The sequence below is a fragment of the Anopheles funestus genome, chromosome 2RL (assembly GCF_943734845.2).
Source record: "Anopheles funestus chromosome 2RL, idAnoFuneDA-416_04, whole genome shotgun sequence".
Classification (NCBI taxonomy): domain Eukaryota; kingdom Metazoa; phylum Arthropoda; class Insecta; order Diptera; family Culicidae; genus Anopheles; species Anopheles funestus.
Genome location: NC_064598.1, coordinates 97,501,759 through 97,520,823, shown reverse-complemented (window position 1 = coordinate 97,520,823; position 19,065 = coordinate 97,501,759). Strand labels below are relative to the sequence as shown.

Below are 19,065 nucleotides of genomic sequence, written 5' to 3'. Positions count from 1 at the left end.
CTATAACTCGGTCGGTATCCAACGGATTGCCAATCTTTAACCTGTGGTCGATAGATGGCATCAATGGCTACATTTTCTTCTTGGACAGCCATGCTCTCAGGTGTCCGTGCCAGAAGTTATTCGAGGAACAAAGTTCCTTACCCTGTTTGAGAAAATGTAAAATTTTCCTCATTTTTGAGCAATTAAGAAAAATTTATTAATGAGATATATTTCCATGCAAACTTGTTGCAATGTGTTTCTTTTCACTCAAATAATGCTTTGAACTAAAAACATAATACAAAATCAGAAAAAAAATTTTAGAAATTTTCAACTCGAAAATTTCATAAGGCTTACCCCTTACGTTTTTTTTGAGAAATTTTGCAAAAAAAATGAAATTGATTTATTTTAAAGCCAGTTGGTTGCAATGTGTTTCTTTTCACTCAAGTAATGCTTTAAATAAAAAAAAGAGTGAAAAATAATAAAAAAATCAAAAAATTCAAAAAAATGAAAATTTACTAAGGCTCATTTTTGCACCAAGTTTTGCCTATAACTCGGTCGGTATCCAACGGATTGCCAATCTTTAACCTGTGGTCGATAGATGGCATCAATGGCTACATTTTCTTCTTGGACAGCCATGCTCTCAGGTGTCCGTGCCAGAAGTTATTCGAGGAACAAAGTTCCTTACCCTGTTTGAGAAAATGTAAAATTTTCCTCATTTTTGAGCAATTAAGCAAAATTTATAAATGAGATATATTTCCATGCAAACTTGTTGCAATGTGTTTCTTTTCACTCAAATAATGCTTTAAACTAAAAACATAATACAAAATCAGAAAAAAAAATTTTAAAAATTTTCAACTCGAAAATTTCATAAGGCTTACCCCTTACGTTTTTTTTGAGAAATTTTGCAAAAAAAATTAAATTGATTTATTTTAATGCCAATTGGTTGCAATGTGTTTCTTTTCACTCAAGTAATGCTTTAAATAAAAAAAAGAGTGAAAAATAATAAAAAAATCAAAAAATTCAAAAAAATGAAAATTTACTAAGGCTCATTTTTGCACCAAGTTTTGCCTATAACTCGGTCGGTATCCAACGGATTGCCAATCTTTAACCTGTGGTCGATAGATGGCATCAATGGCTACATTTTCTTCTTGGACAGCCATGCTCTCAGGTGTCCGTGCCAGAAGTTATTCGAGGAACAAAGTTCCTTACCTTGTTTGAGAAAATGTAAAATTTTCCTCATTTTTGCACCAAGTTTTGCCTATAACTCGGTCGGTATCCAACGGATTGCCAATCTTTAACCTGTGGTCGATAGATGGCATCAATGGCTACATTTTCTTCTTGGACAGCCATGCTCTCAGGTGTCCGTGCCAGAAGTTATTCGAAGAACAAAGTTCCTTACCCTGTTTGAGAAAATGTAAAAATTTCCTCATTTTTGAGCAATTAAGCAAAATTTATAAATGAGATATATTTCCATGCAAACTTGTTGCAATGTGTTTCTTTTCACTCAAATAATGCTTTAAACTAAATCCATAATAAAAATTCAGAAAAAAAAATTTTAAAAATTTTCAACTCGAAAATTTCATAAGGCTTACCCCTTACGTTTTTTTTGAGAAATTTTGCAAAAAAAATTAAATTGATTTATTTTAATGCCAATTGGTTGCAATGTGTTTCTTTTCACTCAAGTAATGCTTTAAATAAAAAAAAGAGTGAAAAATAATAAAAAAATCAAAAAATTCAAAAAAATGAAAATTTACTAAGGCTCATTTTTGCACCAAGTTTTGCCTATAACTCGGTCGGTATCCAACGGATTGCCAATCTTTAACCTGTGGTCGATAGATGGCATCAATGGCTACATTTTCTTCTTGGACAGCCATGCTCTCAGGTGTCCGTGCCAGAAGTTATTCGAGGAACAAAGTTCCTTACCCTGTTTGAGAAAATGTAAAATTTTCCTCATTTTTGCACCAAGTTTTGCCTATAACTCGGTCGGTATCCAACGGATTGTCAATCTTTAACCTGTGGTCGATAGATGGCACCAATGGCTACATTTTCTTCTTGGACAGCCATGCTCTCAGATGTCTGTGCCAGAAGTTATTCGAGGAACAAAGTTCCTTACCCTGTTTGAGAAAATGTAAAATTTTCCTCATTTTTGAGCGATTTAGCAAAATTTGTAAATGTGATATATTTTCATGAAAATTTGTTGGAATGTGTTTCTTTTCACTCAAATAATGCTTTAAACTAAAAACATAATACAAAATCAGAAAAAATTTTTTAAAAAATTTTCAACTCGAAAATTTCATAAGGCTTACCCCTTACGATTTTTTTGAGAAATTTTGCAAAAAAAATGAAATTGATTTATTTTAATGCCGATTGGTTGCAATGTGTTTCTTTTCACTCAAGTAATGCTTTAAATAAAAAAAAGAGTGAAAAATAATAAAAAAATCAAAAAATTCAAAAAAATGAAAATTTACTAAGGCTCATTTTTGCACCAAGTTTTGCCTATAACTCGGTCGGTATCCAACGGATTGCCAATCTTTAACCTGTGGTCGATAGATGGCATCAATGGCTACATTTTCTTCTTGGACAGCCATGCTCTCAGGTGTTCGTGCCAGAAGTTATTCGAGGAACAAAGTTCCTTACCCTGTTTGAGAAAATGTAAAATTTTCCTCATTTTTGCACCAATTTTTGCCTATAACTCGGTCGGTATCCAACGGATTGCCAATCTTTGACCTGTGGTCGATAGATGGCATCAATGGCTACATTTTCTTCTTGGACAGCCATGCTCTCAGGTGTCCGTGCCAGAAGTTATTCGAAGAACAAAGTTCCTTACCCTGTTTGAGAAAATGTAAAAATTTCCTCATTTTTGAGCAATTTAGCAAAATTTATAAATGTGATATATTTTCATGCAAATTTGTTGCAATGTGTTTCTTTTCACTCAAATAATGCTTTAAACTAAATCCATAATAAAAATTCAGAAAAAAAAATTTTAAAAATTTTCAACTCGAAAATTTCATAAGGCTTACCCCTTACGTTTTTTTTGAGAAATTTTGCAAAAAAAATTAAATTGATTTATTTTAATGCCAATTGGTTGCAATGTGTTTCTTTTCACTCAAGTAATGCTTTAAATAAAAAAAAGAGTGAAAAATAATAAAAAAATCAAAAAATTCAAAAAATTTGAAAATTTTCTAAGGCTCATTTTTGCACCAAGTTTTGCCTATAACTCGGTCGGTATCCAACGGATTGCCAATCTTTAACCTGTGGTCGATAGATGGCATCAATGGCTACATTTTCTTCTTGGACAGCCATGCGCTCCCTTACCCTGTTTGAGAAAATGTAAAATTTTCCTCATTTTCGCACAAAATTTTGCCTACAACTCGGTCGGTATCCAACGGATTGTCAATCTTTAACCTGTGGTCGATAGATGACACCAATGGCTACATTTTCTTCTTGGACAGCCATGCTCTCAGGTGTCCGTGCCGGAAGTTATTCGAGGAACCAAGTTCCTTACCCTGTTTGAGAAAATGCAAAATTTTCCTCATTTTTGAGCAATCTAGCAAAATTTAAAAATGTGAAATATTTTCATGCAAACTTGTTGCAATGTGTTTCTTTTCACTCAAATAATGCTTTAAACTAAAAACATAATAAAAAATCAGAAAAAAAATTTCAACTCGAAAATTTCATAAGGCTTACCCCTTACGTTTTTTTTGGGAAATTTTGCAAAAAAAATTAAATTGATTTATTTTAATGCCAATTGGTTGCAATAAGTATCTTTTCACTCGAATAATGCTTTAAATACAAAATAGAATAAAAAGTAATAAAAAAATGCTATAAACTTGCCAATCTCCTAGGCAGAGGCGGATTTCGTTTCATGTCCTTGCCGATCAGACTAGCCCGCTTGTTCGCTTATACAGGTTTGTTAGGTAAGCAGAGCGAGCAGTATATTCATTTTATTAGTTTATTGTACACATGTATTCCGTTTCAACTCATGTGTATCAAACGTTTCGTTTCAACTCATTTTTGTTTCAACTCACGTATTTATTCTTTTTGCAACTCGACTCACCACTACAACATGTTTACACTCATGAGTGAGTAAAATGACCGGTGATAGTGGAACTAGGTGGAGGACTTCCACCCGCGCATTTCCGCCGAACACCCCGAAGCCGTAGCTCGGCTAGAAATCGGTGAAAACACGGAAAACCCGATTTCCACTGCAGTTTTCCCCCTCTGATGGGCGTGAGGGGGGTGGTGGGTGGTCGGGAAATTGTTTTCCACGCTCCTCTCGGCGAGACGCATCGATTGAGGGGTCACACGATGGTATTTGGCCGGAAAATGTGGTACCCCCAAAAACGCTTTTCCGGCTGGTGTGCCCTGAGGGTGTGGAAATCGGTGCGGGTAAGAGTGGACGCATTTCCGCCGAACACCCCAAAGCCGTAGCTCGGCTATAAATCGGTGAAAACACGGAAAAACCGATTTCCGCTGCAGTTTTCCCCCTCTGGTGGGCGTGAGGGGGGTGGTAAGTGGTCGGGAAATTGTTTTCCACGCTCCTCTCGGCGAGACGCATCGATTGAGGGGTCACACGATGGTATTTGGCCAGAAAATGTGGTACCCCCAAAAACGCTTTTCCGGCTGGTGTGCCCTGGGGGTGTGGAAATCGATGCGGGTGGGAGTGGAACTAGGTGGAGGACCTCCACCCGCGCATTTCCGCCGAACACCCCAAAGCCGTAGCTCGGCTAGAAATCGGTGAAAACACGGAAAAACCGATTTCCGCTGCAGTTTTCCCCCTCTGGTGGGCGTGAGGGGGGTGGTGGGTGGTCGGAAAATTGTTTTCCACGCTCCTCTCGGCGAGACGCATCGATTGAGGGGTCACACGATGGTATTTGGCCAGAAAATGTGGTACCCGCAAAAACGCTTTTCCGGCTGGTGTGCCCTGGGGGTGTGGAAATCGGTGCGGGTAAGAGTGGAACTAGGTGGAGGACCTCCACCCGCGCATTTCCGCCGAACACCCCGAAGCCGTAGCTCGGCTAGAAATCGGTGAAAACACGGAAAAACCGATTTCCGCTGCAGTTTTCCCCCTCTGGTGGGCGTGAGGGGGGTGGTAAGTGGTCGGGAAATTGTTTTCCACGCTCCTCTCGGCGAGACGCATCGATTGAGGGGTCACACGATGGTATTTGGCCAGAAAATGTGGTACCCCCAAAAACGCTTTTCCGGCTGGTGTGCCCTGGGGGTGTGGAAATCGATGCGGGTGGGAGTGGAACTAGGTGGAGGACCTCCACCCGCGCATTTCCGCCGAACACCCCGAAGCCGTAGCTCGGCTAGAAATCGGTGAAAACACGGAAAAACCGATTTCCGCTGCAGTTTTCTCACTCTGGTGGGCGGGTGAGGGGTGGTGGGTGGTCAGGAAATTGTTTTCCACGCTCCTCTCGGCGAGACGCATCGATTGAGGGGTCACACGATAGTGTTTGGTCGGTCATTCGCCAGCTGGTTCCAAACGATTATTACGAAAACGAACGTTTTTCTGAATTTTGGTACCAGGAGAACATACCAGGCAAGAGGTAACACTAATCCTGGTGCGCAAGCGATTGCATACCTTTCGGCTGAATATTTAAAATAAAAATGCATCGCTAATTGCATACATTTAGGCGCAAAACGAGATGTCGACTAAAGAGCGCCATCTATTAGTCAATTTTTGAAACTTTTCTCTGTAATGCTTTTACCGCCATCTATTAGTCAGACATTAACTTTTATAGCACAGCTCGTTTTGCGCCTAAATGTATGCAATCAGCGATGCATTTTTATTTTAAATAATCAGCCGAAAGGTATGCAAACGTTTGCGCACCAGGATTAGTGTTACCTCTTGCCTGGTATGTTCTCCTGGTACCAAAATTCAGAAAAACGTTCGTTTTCGTGATAATCGTTTGGAACCAGCTGGCGAATGACCGACCAAACACTATCGTGTGACCCCTCAATCGACGCGTCTCGCCGGGAGGATCGTGGAAAACACCTTCCCGACCTTCTACCACCCCTCACCCGCCCACCAGAGTGGGAAAACTGCAGCGGAAATCGGTTTTTCCGTGTTTTCACCGATTTCTAGCCGAGCTACGGCTTCGGGGTGTTCGGCGGAAATGCGCGGGTGGAGGTCCTCCACCTAGTTCCACCCCCACCCGCATCGATTTCCACACCCCCAGGGCACACCAGCCGGAAAAGCGTTTTTGGGGGTACCACATTTTCCGGCCAAATACCATCGTGTGACCCCTCAATCGATGCGTCTCGCCGAGAGGAGCGTGGAAAACAATTTCCCGACCACCCACCACCCCCCTCACGCCCACCAGAGGGGGAAAACTGCAGCGGAAATCGGTTTTTCCGTGTTTTCACCGATTTCTAGCCGAGCTACGGCTTCGGGGTGTTCGGCGGAAATGCGCGGGTGGAGGTCCTCCACCTAGTTCCACCCCCACCCGCATCGATTTCCACACCCCCAGGGCACACCAGCCGGAAAAGCGTTTTTGGGGGTACCACATTTTCCGGCCAAATACCATCGTGTGACCCCTCAATCGATGCGTCTCGCCGAGAGGAGCATGGAAAACAATTTTCCGACCACCCAGCACCCCCCTCACGCCCACCAGAGGGGGAAAACTGCAGCGGAAATCGGTTTTTCCGTGTTTTCACCGATTTCTAGCCGAGCTATGGCTTTGGGGTGTTCGGCGGAAATGCGCGGGTGGAGGTCTTCCACCTAGTTCCACTCTTACCCGCACCGATTTCCACACCCCCAGGGCACACCAGCCGGAAAAGCGTTTTTGGGGGTACCACATTTTCCGGCCAAATACCATCGTGTGACCCCTCAATCGATGCGTCTCGCCGAGAGGAGTGTGGAAAACAATTTTCCGACCACCCACCACCCCCCTCACGCCCACCAGAGGGGGAAAACTGCAGCGGAAATCGGTTTTTCCGTGTTTTCACCGATTTATAGCCGAGCTACGGCTTTGGGGTGTTCGGCGGAAATGCGCGGGTGGAGGTCCTCCACCTAGTTCCACCCCCACCCGCATCGATTTCCACACCCCCAGGGCACACCAGCCGGAAAAGCGTTTTTGGGGGTACCACATTTTCTGGCCAAATACCATCGTGTGACCCCTCAATCGATGCGTCTCGCCGAGAGGAGCGTGGAAAACAATTTCCCGACCACTTACCACCCCCCCTCACGCCCACCAGAGTGGGAAAACTGCAGCGGAAATCGGTTTTTCCGTGTTTTCACCGATTTCTAGCCGAGCTACGGCTTCGGGGTGTTCGGCGGAAATGCGCGGGTGGAGGTCTTCCACCTAGTTCCACTCTTACCCGCACCGATTTCCACACCCCCAGGGCACACCAGCCGGAAAAGCGTTTTTGGGGGTACCACATTTTCCGGCCAAATACCATCGTGTGACCCCTCAATCGATGCGTCTCGCCGAGAGGAGCATGTAAAACACCTCCCCGACTTTCTTCCAACCCTCACCAGCCCCTTAGAGGGGGAAATCGAGGGGTTTCACCGATTTCTAGCCGATCTACGGCTATACCAATTGGTGGAAATAAGTTTCTTTTCACTCAAATAATGCTTTAAGTAAAAAAAAACATAAAAAAATAAAATAAATAAAAAATATCTAAAAATTTGAAAATTTCCTAAGGCTATAGCCTTATTTTCTTTGAGTAATTTTGCAAAATTTTATAAAATTATTTATTTTAATGCCATTTGGTTGAAATATGTTTCTTTTCACTCAAATGATACTTTAAATAAATAAAAGAATAAAAAATAAGAAAAAAATAAAAAAAAAACATTCTAAAATTATAAATTATGACAAGATTTTCCAGCGCCAAACACACAAGAAAACAAAACGGACAAATCTGCGGTACTGTCAGCAGCATCCGTTGTTTGTATCACAGGAGTCAGCAGCATCCGGCGACGAGCTTTCTTGATGGTCCGTTGTTTTGAAACATCGCCACTGGGCTTAAAAATCGCAAAATTATTTTTGGAAAATTGAGCTACTTTGTGGGGTAGGTGCTACTTACTTTTCTAATCATATTTGATTTCGTGCTGCCAAATAATTGTGGTGCTTTGTGAACAGTTCAGCAACACGTACATCGTTTAAGCTTTCCAAACAGGCAGCATTATCGGACAGGTCAAGCGTTGCGGGGTAATGTACTTCCAAAAATAGCACATCCTTTGCTGTAGTTTCCGCAATCCGATTAAAACCTTGAAAATCCAAACCTTCGACAGTGTGTGAATCGATCAGTTTCCCTTCATGCATCTCCTGAACCAGTACGATGTACGATGCATGATAAAACTGTGGTCCTTTCACGTAAATCACTGCAATAAAAGGGAAAATAAGCTATTATAATTCGATGAATTATTCGTAATTGTATTCCTATAATACTGTACCGAAATCTCCACCAAACTTAATTCCACTCTTAACGACCCAATTCTTTGACTTAAGATACAAATATGCACAATAACACGCTAGGAAATTTGTCTTTATTTTGCGGAACCTTTCAAATGCTTCTAGTGTGTCGATATGCTTATCGAACAAGTCTTTTAAATTCAAAATGTTCAGTGTATGCATTAAAAAGAAGGCTTCCTCCAAAAACAAGCACAGAGGTTCATTCTCATTCTCTTGAATGCTTGAATTCGGTACCATATTTGTCATATTTGCCGATGTTGCTGTGTTTCGTTTGCGTTTGCGAACCTGCTCCCGCGAATTTGTAACACAAGCCGGAAACGCCCGAGACAGCATGCCTTGACCGAATCCTCCATTTAAGCATAACACACGAATAGAATCGGAATGCGTAACATCGATAGAAAACCCCGTAAAAACGGCTTCAATCCTCAAAGATTCAACACCAACTTTATCGTGAACAGGCAAAGGTAGAGTTTGTGCCAGTTCGGGTTGGGTTTTCTTTTTCGCCCTTAGATTATGCGCAAACAAACTTCCTTTGGTAGCCATCAGTGCATGTTTTAAATGTCTTACTACCAATTATTCACCGTTTTTTATTAAAAAGACACGATTTACTCAAATGCTGTTTCAATGTTCTGAATTGTTTACAAATGAATGTTTGTTTACTTTTGAAGCGTTTCGGGCTGACGATTCAATTGAAGCGTTTCCATCAAATGAAGTGTTTTTGTATCTAAATTTATGTAAGAGGTGCAATCATTATACAGCACTGATAATCTGACTGACAGTCACAGAACAGGTGAGTTAAATAAATACATTTTACTTTTCCAGAACATTATTTGAATATTACGATTTACCAAATAGAGAGTAATTTGTTTATAAAACCACTAAAATTATATACGTTCCTTGCAATAATAAACATTCACTTCGATATTCTGTCAGTTTCGTACATCTAAATCTAAATTGTCAAGATGTGAGAAATGCTCCAGCCTGATCTAACTACACTTTAGGTCATATGATCACAAATATTTTTCTTCGTACTTTTCATCTGTACGGAAAAGTAAAGTGTTCCACGGTCTCTGTTCCGAAGTCATACTAGTTCGAAGATCTGCTGCCCGATTTTTCTACCACCAACATGACCGACGTTCAGGACATCATGTCGTCACTGCCAGACGACAAAATCGGTAAGTAACCAATTCCCCCGATGTTGTTTTGCCAAATCCTGCTACGTACATTACCAACCACCGCCACCAACCCATAGCCCTGGTAGCTCTAATCAATACTCGATGTTGTATCCTTTGTTACGCATTAGTTTATATGTTTAAAGTGAAACATTTCCCACATGTATGTCCATGTAGCAATTCCTTTTGGAAACAATCGCAGTTTCCCGGCCATCCGGTTACCAGTTCTACAATTATTACCTAAGCCGATTTAATTTTCATCACGTGATGATATTTCTTTTTCTTTAGATATGATTGCTGCAACCAGCGTCTTGCAGCAGCAGGCCGGGGACATCCGCCAAACCAAGCCGAATTGGTACTCCTACATGCAGTAAGGATTCGCTCACTGAACAAATCATCGACCACAGTAATAATTACCCCTTGGTTATTCTTCTGCTTAGGTCGCAGATGATTTCGCAAGAAGATTATGCTTGCGTCAGCTCGCTGGACAAGGATAAGAAGGCACAGGCTCAATATCTGCAAGAGAATGCGTCGCAGTGTGCTAAAACACTGCTCAACATGCTGTCGCACGTGTCGAAGGATCAAACGATCCAGTACATACTGGTGCTGATTGACGATCTGCTGCAGGAGGACCGTTCACGTGTGCAGATCTTTCACGATTATGCCAACAAGAAGAAGGAGAGCGTATGGGCTCCATTCCTGAATCTGCTCAACCGCCAGGATGGCTTTATCGTCAACATGGCATCGCGGGTCGTTGGCAAGCTTGCCTGCTGGGGCCAGGAGCAGATGCCCAAGTCCGATCTGCACTTCTATCTGCAATGGCTAAAGGATCAGCTGACCGTTGCTGTAAGTATCTGTACGCTGTCCGATGCGAAGCATAGTGTTTACCGTTACCGTTTGGCATGAGCTACTAGACATACTTACTAACAGATATTGATCGGTGTGTGTGTGTGAAGAATTGCGCGTGTTTCGAGTGAAGTATGTATAATCTAATCTTTTTGCTCTACTAAAACTTGGACCGGTGAACTGACGCTTGTATATAGCACTCTTCGATTAGTACGGAGGTGTGTTCACTATATGTGCCAGCACTAACCATGCGCCTTCCAAGCGTCTATCGTTTTGACTTGCGTTTTCGCTCTCTAACCATCCTGTGTGGGCCAGCAGCTTGTGAATGTGATTGGTCAAAATAGACGTGTTCGTGTTCGTGTGGTTGCTTGGATGAATTAAAAAAAAACAAAAACACCGTTGTACAGAAGTCCCTGATATTGATGCTATTATTTTACAATCTATTGAAACTGTAATCCACTATCCGCGGGAAACACAAATTGATGAAGGCTCAAAAATTGTTGCATGAAATGGAGGAGGCGGAAAAGAAACGACTGGCAGAAGCTGCTGCCTCGCACCATGGCCACCATGGGCATGGGCACCAGCCGCATCATGGCGAGACGCACCACCCGAACAGCCACCATCATCAGATCGCGGAGCGGTACCGTGAAATATCGAGCGCGATCGACGATCCGCAGAGAGGTTCTTCGAAGGAAGATCTACACGTGACGCTAACGGTAGTCGATACGATGAAACATGCAACATGCACAGTCCTCATGACTCCACCAACTCGTAAACCCTGCATTGGCGTAGCGTCGAAACAGACACATTCACTAGTACTAGGCACAATGTTAACGTTTAAAACTCTGGAAACTCATGCCTTACTAAACCCCTTATTCACCACTGTGAGCCGTCATATGTGTGTACCATCTTCAGCTCATCTTTGTCGCAATCGGTAATCCGTTCCCTGTGCTAACTGTTCTAATTGACCTTCTTCGGTTTGTTTCAAGAACAACGAATACATCCAATCGGTGGGTCGCTGTCTGCAAATGATGCTGCGCGTCGATGAGTACCGTTTCGCTTTCGTCACCGTCGATGGCATCAGTACGCTCATCAGCATCCTTTCGTCCAGGGTGAACTTCCAGGTAATTTAATCTGTTTTTCAATTCTCACTTTGCTTTCTAATATCACGATTTGTGGCATTTTCCTCTCCAGGTTCAGTATCAGCTGGTGTTCTGCCTGTGGGTGTTGACGTTCAATCCGTTGCTGGCGGAAAAGATGAACAAATTTAACGTAATCCCCATTCTGGCCGACATTCTAAGCGACTGCGCGAAGGAAAAGGTGACCCGTATTATACTGGCCGTGTTCCGCAACCTGATCGAGAAGCCGGAAGACTCGCAGGTAGCAAAGGAGCATTGTATTGCCATGGTACAGTGTAAGGTGATGAAGCAGCTGACCATTCTGGAACAGCGCCGTTTCGACGATGAAGACATCACCGGCGATGTTGAGTTCCTCACTGAAAAGCTGCAGAACTCGGTGCAGGATCTGAGCTCGTTCGATGAGTACGCAACGGAGGTGAAGAGTGCCCGTCTCGAATGGTCTCCGGTGCACAAGTCGGCTAAATTCTGGCGTGAAAATGCTCAGCGTCTAAACGAGAAGCAGTACGAGCTGTTGCGCATTCTGGTCCATCTGCTGGAAACGTCGAAGGATCCGTTGGTGCTGTCGGTGGCTAGTTACGACATTGGAGAGTACGTGCGTCACTACCCGAGAGGCAAACAGTAAGTATATCACACCCTGTACAATGTTATCATCAAGCGCGCTAATTAATGTTAACTTATTTCTCTCTCTCTCTCTCTCTCTCTCTAACAGCGTTATTGAGCAGCTGGGAGGTAAACAGCTGGTAATGCAATTGCTCGCCCACGAAGACCCGAACGTTCGTTACGAAGCGTTGTTGGCCGTCCAGAAGCTGATGGTGCACAACTGGTAAGCTGTCGTAGGTATTAAGTTTAATGTGCGGTACTAATGCATCTCGTCCATCTTTCCTGCAGGGAGTATCTTGGCAAGCAGCTGGAGAAGGAGAATGAAAAGGCTCCCCAGGGCAGTGCACCGATCAGTGGAAAAGCTTAAACATCAACTCCAAATGCCTCGTAACACATGTCATCAATAACGATCGATCGGGCACCGTATTAGGCAACAAGAAGAAGAAAATGCATTCCATACCGTGGACAAAGAATTTTAGAATGTTTTAGAAAATGCGAGACAAAAGAAGAATGTATTTGTAACGTGACGATCACCCCAGAGCCTCAGGCTGCGTTCGTGTGTTTGTGTACATAAAAAAAAACTCCCCCTTCTGGCGCGAGTAAAGCTCCCTTAAGCAAACCCCCTTCATCCCGTTTGCTATCGATAAAAGAGCGCACGGGCCAAGATTCGCTGGTACGCAAAAGAAGCTGTTTTTCTGTACCGTCCCGTAGCGCCAAACATCGCCCCGCTTAATGTATTATTAATTCAAAATGTTATGTTTTGTTTTTGTTTCTCCTGGTGAGGATAACAGCAAACGCTTCACCGGTGGTTTAATTAGCTGTAAGAGAATGTTATCACTTCAAATGCAACATACATAGAGAGAGAGAACAAGTGCCACACGGAAGGCGCAAACGATAGATTGTATTCGTAATCGAAAGTACCGAACATAAATAAAGCACACAATTAAATCAATATATAAGGAATTTGTCCATTCTCCTTCAGTTCGTTTGAAAAAGAAATCGTTTGATAATCATTTTCTCGCATTTATTCAATTGTTCATAAATAACATTCACATTTTCCTCGAGCAAAAAAGAAAACATAGGTATAATATAACGTAATCTAACCGATATACCGTACTGCTTCGTCCTTAACGAGTATAACTAATTTGCCGTTTGCTTCTTGTGTGTTTTATTTCTATGTCCTTCGCCATAAGATGGGAGGAAGAGTTTTCACTGTCAATTCGTTTTTCCCGACTCACCATTGTTTTGCTTGGATTCCCATAATATCATCCATACCTCCCTATAAATACAGTAATCCTCTTAGCCGACTGGTCCAAGACCGTCTAATGGGGATAAAGTGTTACCGATCGATCGATAGCTTCGTCGAAGCCTAAACACGACTGATTGAGGTTTTCCCAGTCACCACCCATTCGTCATAGCGCGTAATAATATGCTTGTTTCGAGATAATTTCCTATTCATATTGCTTCCAGTTAATTTAAATTCTGCACATATACGAACAATACATATTACTAAACATCGACACCCAGTGAGCCGACCTCGACAGCATTTTTGTTTGTGTTTTGCAGTATCAATAATACCAAGAGTAATGTAAACGCTATATGCTGTATATGCTCTCTACACTTTCTTCACGCACAATAACATTCCTACAAGCCGCCTCTGCATTCGAAAAAGGTACAGAATGTAGTACTTATTTAAGCCGTGTTATTAGTTATGCTTTTGCCAACAACAATCAATATGCACGAATGCCTCAGGGGAGTAATATGGGGGCATGCGTATATCCTGTGTAATTTTCCAAATTATTGTTCTCGTACAGATCGCACCGGCCGATCATCGGTGCCGCTCCCTACTGTTGATCCAGGACGGTTATTTCGATCGGAGGAATAAACCGCCATACGTGCGACGCACTATCCGGCCCCGGTGTCGGTAGCATCGGCATCCCACCGGACTCGTCCGTCCGTTGTGGCGGTGCTGTGGTTTGCAGTGTCGAACTGAGCGAACGGCACTGAATATCGGCCTTAAAGCGACCGGGAGTGAAGAATAGAACCGAGCACTTGTGGAACGCTTTCTCGTCCTTATTTAGAGATGGAATGAGTATGCTACAAAAGGAAAATTTGGGGAAAATGAGAATGATATTCTACTGCAAACCAACTTCCCACGGTTACACTCACTGATTAGGACCGGACATAGTGACGCGCGTTTCTAGCCGATAGTTTTGAACACCATTTTGATAATCTTGATAAAATTGCACCGACAGCTGCACCTGATGCAGTACCGATGCCGAAAGATTGCAGATGCTAATGCTAAAGCTAAGAAACTGTCCTGTAACGCACGTTACCTCCGATTGTGGTGCCACCACCTGATCGTCCACTTTGACCTCTACAAAAAGGAAGTTTTGACAGAAACAAAGATTAAAATAGTAAATTCCAGTTTTTAAAACTACACCCACACAAGCTTACCCCATTCGAGCGGAGGGACGGTCACCAAATCGAGCATCGTCGGTGATAGTGTAATGCCGCGCAACGAAGCCATACCGTGGCAATCGATGGCAGGTAGGCACCACTTAAGATTAACATTTTCCGATATATGCTCGGAACAGACGCGTTCGGTTAGATCGGAACTTTCGCTCGTGCTCGTACCGGCTACACCGCTCAGAATGCTAGGCATATTGTGATGGTCCGCTGAACCGCTACCAATCGAGTGAATCTGATGATGATGCTGATGGTGATGGTGGTGGTGCAGGCTGTGATTGTGATGTTGGTGCTGCTGCTGATGTTCGGCTACGGCGGCAAAAATGCGTTCCAGCGGGCATCGCTGCACCGGCACCGGTACGCGACAGCTTTCCTTAGCCTCGATGAGTATTGTTTTATTGGAGGTATAGTTGAGTGACATTTCTTGCGCTGTTAGGTTCACAACATCCAGCACCAGATAAAATTGCGATGGTCTGTAACAAAGAAGCAAAAAGATCAGTCTTGTTCTACCACAATTTGGCGACAAAATTTGCTTACATTTCCGCTGACAAAACGTCCCAGTTGGTGATTTGTGCACTTGGGAGCAGCTCTACATTAAACGAGATTGCACACTGTCTGCAGAAGCCTTCCTGCAGGCCTTCGCCGCCGGAGTATTTGAACCGCAGCTGTGCGTCCAGCTGTCGCGGTACGTGCCCGGTCGATATGCCAACGCTGAGCGTGGCCAGCGATGAGTGTCCCGAGTGGGACGAGCGAAAACTCGACGTCAGCAGCTCATTCCGTCGATGCGTGTTTGTCGGTGAGCTTATGCGGCTCGGTATGCTGGGATTGCCGCTACCACCACCCGAAAGCAACCCACCCTGCAATGGTCCACCACCACCACCACCGCCATGCGAAACGGTTAAACTTTGCGGACCCGCACTGTTCATCCCATCCGGATGGTTCGACAGCGCGTAACCCGCTATCTGTCCTGGTCCAGCAGTAAGCGCACCGAGAAAGTCTGCCTCCCCGAAGATAACCAACTTAAAGTCGATACTTTCGTTCGGTTGGATGGGCAGCTTCCGATGCAGCTCGTCCGTCGCTAGCTGAAATATTCGGTTCTGCAATGAAGCCTCCAACGTGGAGTGAAACGTAGCGTCCACGTACTCGATCGGAATGTTGCTTGCGTTCTTCAGCGTGATCGTACACTCGCCCCGTTCACCGTTGTACAGCGTGATGCTGGCCGATGTAGTGACAAAGTCCGCGTTTGGCATACCGCTAAATGTAGCCGTCTGTGGAAGGCTCGTTTTTGTCTCCAGCTTCGGCAGTGCCGGTATTACCTTCACCTTGTAGCACGGTGGCAAATGGCGTTCCTTTCGATGCAACATGTGCTTCAGTCGACAGTTCGATTTGACACCCAGCGTGTGCGTGCTGTAGCCCTGAATTTCAAGCTCACCGCACTCGATGGAGGTACCGTGCAGGGAAACGTTCGTCGACACATTGGGCTGCAGGGTAACGGTTTGTGGAAAGGCTTCAAACACAACGCCGGTCGTGAGCAGCCGCATATCCGTCACCTGCAATTCAAACGGTAGCGGATTCATGAGGTTCAAGCTCACCTCGCAAACATCGTGCTGCACCCAGTTGAACGTGATTTTACTATCATCCTTCTCGATGCCGCGCCGATCAAGCGAACTGAAGTGGATCGGTGTAAACAGAAACGGGCCACTGTCCACCTTATTGACGACGATCTTGCTCGGCTTCAGATGCGGCGCTAGATCCTTTACCTGCAGCTGAGCACAGTGAGGCAAATCGGTCAGATTCGCGGGCGGTATTACGATACCGTTCTCTAGCACCAACGGAACCGGCGCTCCCTCACACTGGGCGCTCAGATTTTGTAGCTGAAGTGCCATTTCACGCTGTTCCTGGGCGGATAAATTTTTCCACATCGTTTGCAGCAAAAATGTCATGTGACGCGTTGCCAGCGCCGACTGACCCAACCGGCGAGCGGTCCCAACGAGCTGCTGCAGCAGATCAATCTGCAGCACCGGCCATCCCATATTATTCTCAAGCACCTCGTTCGGTTCCAGCGAAAGTTTGTGGCCGGAAAAACTCTCCAACATCAATCGATAGCTCTGACCCCAGTCGGGATTACTGTTGCTTTGAGCGACATGACGCCAGGCTGCTAACCGCTGACAGAATGCCGCCTTACGATTGTAACCTATCTTCTGGTACAGATCCGTCAGTACCTCGAACCGGCGTACTCGCTGCTGCTCGGTCATGTTCAGATTGATGTACAGCACGTTCTGCAGAAACATGGCCACATCCAGATTCTTGCCCTGCTCGATACAAATGCGTGCCGCTTTCAGAGCCGCCTCGGTTTCGATTATGCCGGCATTCCGGTACTTGCTATAGTTTATGATGGCATCCCGATAACGCACCGTGATTTCGTCCGGTTGCAAAATATTGCTGGGAAATTTTGGAGCCACACCGGTACTTGCCGTCTTGTTCACTAAAGTTCCTGAGTCGGATGAGGAGCCACTTCCGCTGGCCGTTCCACTGCCGGCCGAACCGGACGACAAGCTCGAGCTGATCGACGATGCCGAAGAATTGGACGAGGCGGACGTTTTGTCCGCGTTCAGAATCGTTGTCGTGTCGGAGGCGCTTAGATTAATGACCATGTCGGATTTTTTATGCTTCAGCGTGGAACTGTCGCCATTGTAGCTGCCGGTGTACAGCTGGTTGCGGGCAAGATTGAACTTCTGGGGAGAGGAAGAGTTCTCCTGCAGACTAGAGTTTCTTTGTATAGACATTGTGTAGCGAAAGTTCGGGTACAGCAGTATAGCGGAAGCCGCACAGAGCCCTTCGTTGGCAGCGCCCAACCACAGCGAGTCACTTATGGCACGTAGAGTTTCGCTGGCGGCGTGAAAGAAGTTTAGCGACTCGGCGACCAGACCCGCCTGGAGCGTTAGATCGCCGAGATGCTTCGTCATGCGCCCGATGCAGCGCTTCTTGTTGTTTCTACTCTCCAGGTCCAGCCCGACGAAATCTTTCTTTTCAAATGGCGCCAGCAACAGCGGTGCCTTCTCCAGCTTTTCGCGCGTCTTTTCCATTCGCTTCAGCTCCAGTATGTAGTAGATGGAGGTAATGAACTCCGAAATCTTTGTTTCCAAGTTACTGCAAGGGTCGTTTTCGGGGTAGAAGAAGGCGCGGCTCTTGAAGTTGCTCGGCGTTTGGAAGCACTTTTCTATCGTGGATTTACCACCGTCCGTTCCGCTAACGCCACCGTTCAGCTTTTGTAGCTCGTCCGTGCCCGGGCCGAACAGCAAACAGCGAGAATCGAATAGCGTGTGCGTGTACTTCACCTTCAGCGACTCGTGTACCCGACACAGCTCGTTCAGCTCGCTCTGGGCCTCGAACTTACCCACCGTGATCAGGCCCAGCAGCCGGCGATGCGTTTGAAAGTCACCCCAATCATTGTTTTCTACCGGATGGTCTCGTATGTACCGTACCCAGATATCTCTGGTGATGCCTGTCGAATCGGCTGAAAGTAGAAACAACACATTCAGTTCAGTAGCAGTTCTGAGTACAGTTTGTCGGGGTTCCAGTATGTCCTTACCAGGTATTTTCACATTGTTCACCCGCTGAACTCGCTCAAAGACGCGCTGCAAAGACCGTGGCTTAGAGGAACCGATTCCTCGCACCAGAATTAACAAACAACCATGGTGGTAATGGTGCTGCTCATAATCTGGATGCGCCATAATCGGATCTCCAGCTGCTTGCGATAACATGTAACTTACTGAGGATCTCATTTAATCCTCATTTACTCGTCCTACCTTTGTTTGAGCGTTTTTTTGTTTTCGTTTTTTTCTATTTACACCCTTTTGTCTCCTGTGCCGCAGTCCGCTAAACAGACAAAAAAGCAATACTCCCCCAAATGCCAACCGCTTCGGATGCCACAGTAGTGGATGCACTTGCGATTTCCCTTCCTAGCATTTGGGACACATCATCTTTCCACCGATAACTACAGCCACCCAGGTCATAATTTCTTCGGTACAGACAGCCATTATCACACGCACTACCCGGACCGCTTTGCCGAGCCAAAGCGGAAGTACATCGTTTTCGATTGCCAGCACGGATTTCACCTATAATTATACACGCATCCAATTAATTTAATCGGAGAAGTTGGAAAGTGACGAGATGTTTTGATAACGTTAACACAGTTTGTTGACAGCTGACGTTGACAGTGCCAGCTGGGTCGACATAGTCGATATTTGGGCTCGCATTATTTCAATTTCATTTCCAATCAAGGATCTTATCTTTATCATAATATAGTTTTTATGTGCCAAAGTAGTTGTACAGCTCTATTTCAAGTCTTTTTTGCATTTCCTTCAACAAACTGAGCAGCGATACAAATAAAATTAAAATCGAACGAAGAACTCGACTGCCTCAGCTAAACGTCTTTCG

The 19,065-nt window shown here is 44.6% G+C and overlaps 3 protein-coding genes across 5 annotated transcripts; 1 reads left to right on the top strand and 2 right to left on the bottom strand.

The window, feature by feature from the left end:
* Positions 1 to 7,656: 7,656 nt before the first annotated feature.
* Positions 7,657 to 9,263, bottom strand: LOC125763554 (tRNA-splicing endonuclease subunit Sen2). Of its 2 annotated transcripts, none has more exons than XM_049426845.1 (3): positions 8,381 to 9,263; positions 8,011 to 8,308; positions 7,657 to 7,948 (listed from the first exon to the last, which is right to left on the bottom strand). In XM_049426845.1, exons 1-2 carry the CDS (start codon positions 8,940 to 8,942, stop codon positions 8,019 to 8,021), a joined length of 852 nt encoding a protein of 283 aa, XP_049282802.1. In that variant the 5' UTR covers positions 8,943 to 9,263; the 3' UTR covers positions 7,657 to 7,948; positions 8,011 to 8,018. The 2 variants fall into 2 exon arrangements, with proteins under 2 accessions (XP_049282802.1, XP_049282803.1); XM_049426846.1 differs by having other exon boundaries at positions 7,657 to 7,943.
* Positions 9,264 to 9,401: 138 nt separating this feature from the next.
* On the top strand, positions 9,402 to 13,119 carry LOC125763449 (V-type proton ATPase subunit H). 2 transcript variants are annotated; one of them, XM_049426663.1, is made up of 8 exons: positions 9,402 to 9,574; positions 9,860 to 9,941; positions 10,012 to 10,417; positions 10,906 to 11,133; positions 11,407 to 11,541; positions 11,612 to 12,174; positions 12,266 to 12,379; positions 12,445 to 13,119. In XM_049426663.1, exons 1-8 carry the CDS (start codon positions 9,526 to 9,528, stop codon positions 12,521 to 12,523), a joined length of 1,656 nt encoding a protein of 551 aa, XP_049282620.1. In that variant the 5' UTR covers positions 9,402 to 9,525; the 3' UTR covers positions 12,524 to 13,119. The 2 variants fall into 2 exon arrangements, with proteins under 2 accessions (XP_049282620.1, XP_049282621.1); XM_049426664.1 differs by lacking the exon at positions 10,906 to 11,133.
* A 39-nt stretch (positions 13,120 to 13,158) lies between these two features.
* On the bottom strand, positions 13,159 to 19,051 carry LOC125763364 (protein brunelleschi). The gene is made up of 5 exons (XM_049426440.1): positions 18,218 to 19,051; positions 15,163 to 18,142; positions 14,614 to 15,098; positions 14,326 to 14,533; positions 13,159 to 14,253 (listed from the first exon to the last, which is right to left on the bottom strand). The coding sequence occupies exons 1-5, from the start codon at positions 18,408 to 18,410 to the stop codon at positions 14,001 to 14,003; spliced, it is 4,119 nt and encodes a 1,372-aa protein (XP_049282397.1). The 5' UTR covers positions 18,411 to 19,051; the 3' UTR covers positions 13,159 to 14,000.
* Between the last annotated feature and the right edge of the window lie 14 nt (positions 19,052 to 19,065).

Bases quoted from the DNA above. Each gene is read 5' to 3' on its own strand.
- LOC125763554 (XM_049426845.1), bottom strand. From the start codon at position 8,942: ATGGCTACCAAAGGAAGTTTGTTTGCGCATAATCTAAGGGCGAAAAAG. The intron at 8,309-8,380 runs GTACAGTATTAT...CTTTTATTGCAG, and splicing joins TAAGTTTGGTGGAGATTTCG to TGATTTACGTGAAAGGACCA.
- LOC125763449 (XM_049426663.1), top strand. From the start codon at position 9,526: ATGACCGACGTTCAGGACATCATGTCGTCACTGCCAGACGACAAAATC. The intron at 9,942-10,011 runs GTAAGGATTCGC...TCTTCTGCTTAG, and splicing joins AATTGGTACTCCTACATGCA to GTCGCAGATGATTTCGCAAG. The intron at 10,418-10,905 runs GTAAGTATCTGT...AAATTGATGAAG, and splicing joins AGGATCAGCTGACCGTTGCT to GCTCAAAAATTGTTGCATGA.
- LOC125763364 (XM_049426440.1), bottom strand. From the start codon at position 18,410: ATGAGATCCTCAGTAAGTTACATGTTATCGCAAGCAGCTGGAGATCCG. The intron at 14,534-14,613 runs GTAAGCTTGTGT...TCCTTTTTGTAG, and splicing joins CGTCCCTCCGCTCGAATGGG to AGGTCAAAGTGGACGATCAG. The intron at 14,254-14,325 runs GTGAGTGTAACC...TTCCTTTTGTAG, and splicing joins ACTATGTCCGGTCCTAATCA to CATACTCATTCCATCTCTAA.